The sequence below is a fragment of the Humulus lupulus genome, chromosome 7 (genome assembly GCF_963169125.1).
Source record: "Humulus lupulus chromosome 7, drHumLupu1.1, whole genome shotgun sequence".
NCBI lineage: Eukaryota > Viridiplantae > Streptophyta > Magnoliopsida > Rosales > Cannabaceae > Humulus > Humulus lupulus.
Genome location: NC_084799.1, coordinates 11,867,262 through 11,870,570, shown reverse-complemented (window position 1 = coordinate 11,870,570; position 3,309 = coordinate 11,867,262). Strand labels below are relative to the sequence as shown.

The 3,309-nt window shown below is 43.8% G+C and overlaps 1 protein-coding gene across 1 annotated transcript; it reads left to right on the top strand.

Moving 5' to 3' along the window:
• The first annotated feature begins 386 nt into the window (after nucleotides 1–386).
• Nucleotides 387–2,423, top strand: LOC133791376 (uncharacterized). The gene has a single exon (XM_062229304.1). The coding sequence runs from the start codon at nucleotides 387–389 to the stop codon at nucleotides 2,421–2,423; it is 2,037 nt and encodes a 678-aa protein (XP_062085288.1).
• The last annotated feature ends 886 nt before the right edge of the window (nucleotides 2,424–3,309 follow it).

Below are 3,309 nucleotides of genomic sequence, written 5' to 3'. Positions count from 1 at the left end.
TTAAATAGATTGTATGCTTCATAGATTTATTGCTTAGATAAAAGAGTTAATTATTGAGCGCTTCACCTTGATTACTTATAATAGGGAGACTGAGATAATTGACTGCTTCAGCATTATCTGCGGGGTTAATAGTTTAATTGAGAAATTGGAATAATATTTATTATTAGTGATTAGGAATGATTGTTGAGGGTGGAGATTAACCTTTAACTGCTTTTTTTAATATCGTAATCCCAATCTTTATTTTGCTTTCTAGTTTATGTTATTTAAATTTTGAGTTAAAAATCAAAATCCCCTTTTAAGTTTTAGTGTTAATTCTTGAATAATAAAGTGAACGATAGTCCTCGTGGGTTCCACCCATGTAACTGTTCGATACTACCCCAGGAGCAATGTCCAACCAAGCCTCAGGCCAACAGTTGACGATCACCGAAAGACCACAAGATCAGTTAGCAGGCCAACAGTTGACCCCGACAACTAATGGAATTGGTGGGTCAATCCCAGGGGGATCAACCCAAACCCATGGACCCCCGCCGATAGTCGACAATCCTATGACAAATGAGCAAATGCCAACTGCTCCAATAGGAGACAACCCAATGTCGAGTACTCCAGGGGGGCCACCCAAGACCTTTGATCCAACCCTTCCAACTGCAGGACGGAGCACTACGCTAACACCCGAAGAGATAATTGAGCAGCTGGTGGCAAAGAAGCTGGAAGGCATGGAAGCCAGGATCCATAGAATCCCAAGGGTCCCAGCGCCAATCCGGAAGAGCTTACCCAGTAGCTTTGCAGACTCTCCATTCGTGGATGCCATAGCACTCGTAGAGATGCCAAAAAAGTTTGTCTTCCCACTAATGAAGATGTACGATGGAACGACAGATCCGAATGATCACATAGCAAGCTACAAGCAACGAATGTTCACAGGTGCCATCCCTCGCGAACTACGCGAGGCTTGTATGTGTAAGGGGTTCGGATCCAGTTTGGTAGGCCCAGCCCTCCAATGGTATACGAACCTACCGAATAACTCTATATTTTCATTTGCTCAATTAACTGACATATTTGTAGAGCAATTTGCTTGTAGCAGGAAGCTGGAGAAGTTATCTGATGATCTTTATAGGATCAAACAAAGGAGGGGCGAGTCACTTAGAGACTACGTTGCTAGGTTCAATACGGAGAAAGTATCCATCACGTCATGCAACATTGATACAGCGATTACGACCTTTCGAAAAGGACTAATGGTAGATTCAGACCTTTATAAAGAACTAACCAAGTATCCTTGCAGGACCATGGAAGATGTGCTAGCCAAAGCTTGGGCTCAAATCAAATGGGAAGAAGATGAATCAAACAAACCTACATATTCGCCCTACCCAAATACAAGAGAAAGCAGAAGCACAAGGAGAATAGAACGCAGATATAGCCCATACTGCGAATTGCAACCAACTACCAGAACCAGTAGACCAGGAAGAGAGCCTAGGCACACACTACCATCCACAAGACCAAGAGAACAAGAGAAAACACCCATCCCAGAGTATAATCTAAATATAGACTCAGTGGAGATCGTAGCGGTGATGAAAGGGATGGGAAACAAAGTCAAGTGGCCTGAAAAGATAAAAAAGCCAGCTGATAAACGAGATACCACCAAGTGGTGCGAATTCCACAATGATCATGTCCATACGACAGTAGAATGCATTGCTCTACGTTTTGAGGTCGCAGGACTTCTCCGCCGAGGTCAACTTAGAGATTTTTTGTCAGACAAAGGAAAAATCACCATGACCAGGGGAGATACCAGACCAACCACGCCACCAGAGCCACCCCAACACACACGGACATGCAACGTAATATCTGGAGGATCAGAAGTGAGTGGAGTGACATACTCAGCTGCCAAGAGACATGCAAGGGAAGTCTCGGGGATGGACGGAAGACCAAAGAGGCCACCAACAAACTATACCGGACAAACCATAAGCTTTGTCAATGATGAAGCCTCAGATTTGCTTAATCCTCATCATGATGCTTTAGTCATTTCACTATTTATTTCAAACTGTTTAGCTAAACGAATATTGATTGACAATGGAAGTTCAGCTAACATCTTATTTTTGCATGCTCTTAGGGGGATGTGGATTGACGAATCTACCGTCATCCGTAAGTCAACCGTACTTGTGGGACTCAGCGGTGAGCAAAAGCATTCTGTTGGTGAGGTGACATTGTATGTGTATGCCAAAGGGGTCAATCTCCAAACCAAATTTTTAGTAGTCGACTCACCCTCAGCCTACAACACCATCCTTGGCCGTCCTTGGATTCACGCAATGAAAGCAGTCCCATCTACATACCATCAGGTCATCTGTTTTCCAACTAAGTGGGGAGTGAAGGAGATCTGTGGAGCACAAAAGATGGCTCGAGATTGTTATCAGACTACATTGAAAGACAAATAAGCCTCAGCATAGCAACTATAGCACGCTACATCATCGTGTGCACCTGTAGAGCCCGAGATGGAGGATCTCGATGATGTGAGCATCAGTGAAGACTTCCCGGAGCATACCATCCAAATAGGATCAAAGTTGACACCTGAGTTTCATGCTCGACTAATCGAGTTCCTGAAAAAGCACCATAACTGTTTCGCATGGTCTCATAAGGACATGACAGGTATTGACCCTAATATTATTGTTCATAAGTTGCAGGTAGACCCAGACTATCCCCCGATCAAGCAAAAAAGGAGAAAGTTTGCTCCAGACCGCAACAAAGTAATCAATGAAGAGATCCAAAAGCTGATCGACATAGGGTCTGTTCGAGAAGTTGACTATCCTGACTGGCTAGCTAATGTTGTTGTGGTAAAGAAGAAGAATGGTAAGTGGCGAATTTGTATTGATTTTACAGATCTAAACAAGGCGTGCCCCAAGGATTCGTTCCCATTGCCACACATAGATATGATGGTGGATGCAACAGCTGGACATGAGCTACTCAGCTTCATGGATGCCTTCTCAGGATACAACCAGATACTCATGCATCCGGAAGATCAAGAAAAGACAGCATTCATTACCGAACGAGGGACGTTCTGCTACAAAGTCATGCCCTTCGGACTCAAGAACGTGGGGGCAACATACCAAAGGCTAGTTAATCGGATGTTCGCAGAGATGCTAGGAAACTCGATGGAGGTCTACATAGATGATATGCTAGTCAAGTCGTTGGTTGCCCAAGACCACCTTGACCATCTCCAACAAGCGTTTAAGGTACTTGAAAAATATAACATGAAATTAAATCCTGCCAAATGTTCTTTTGCTGTATCATCAGGGAAATTCTTAGGCTACATGGTGACCAAGC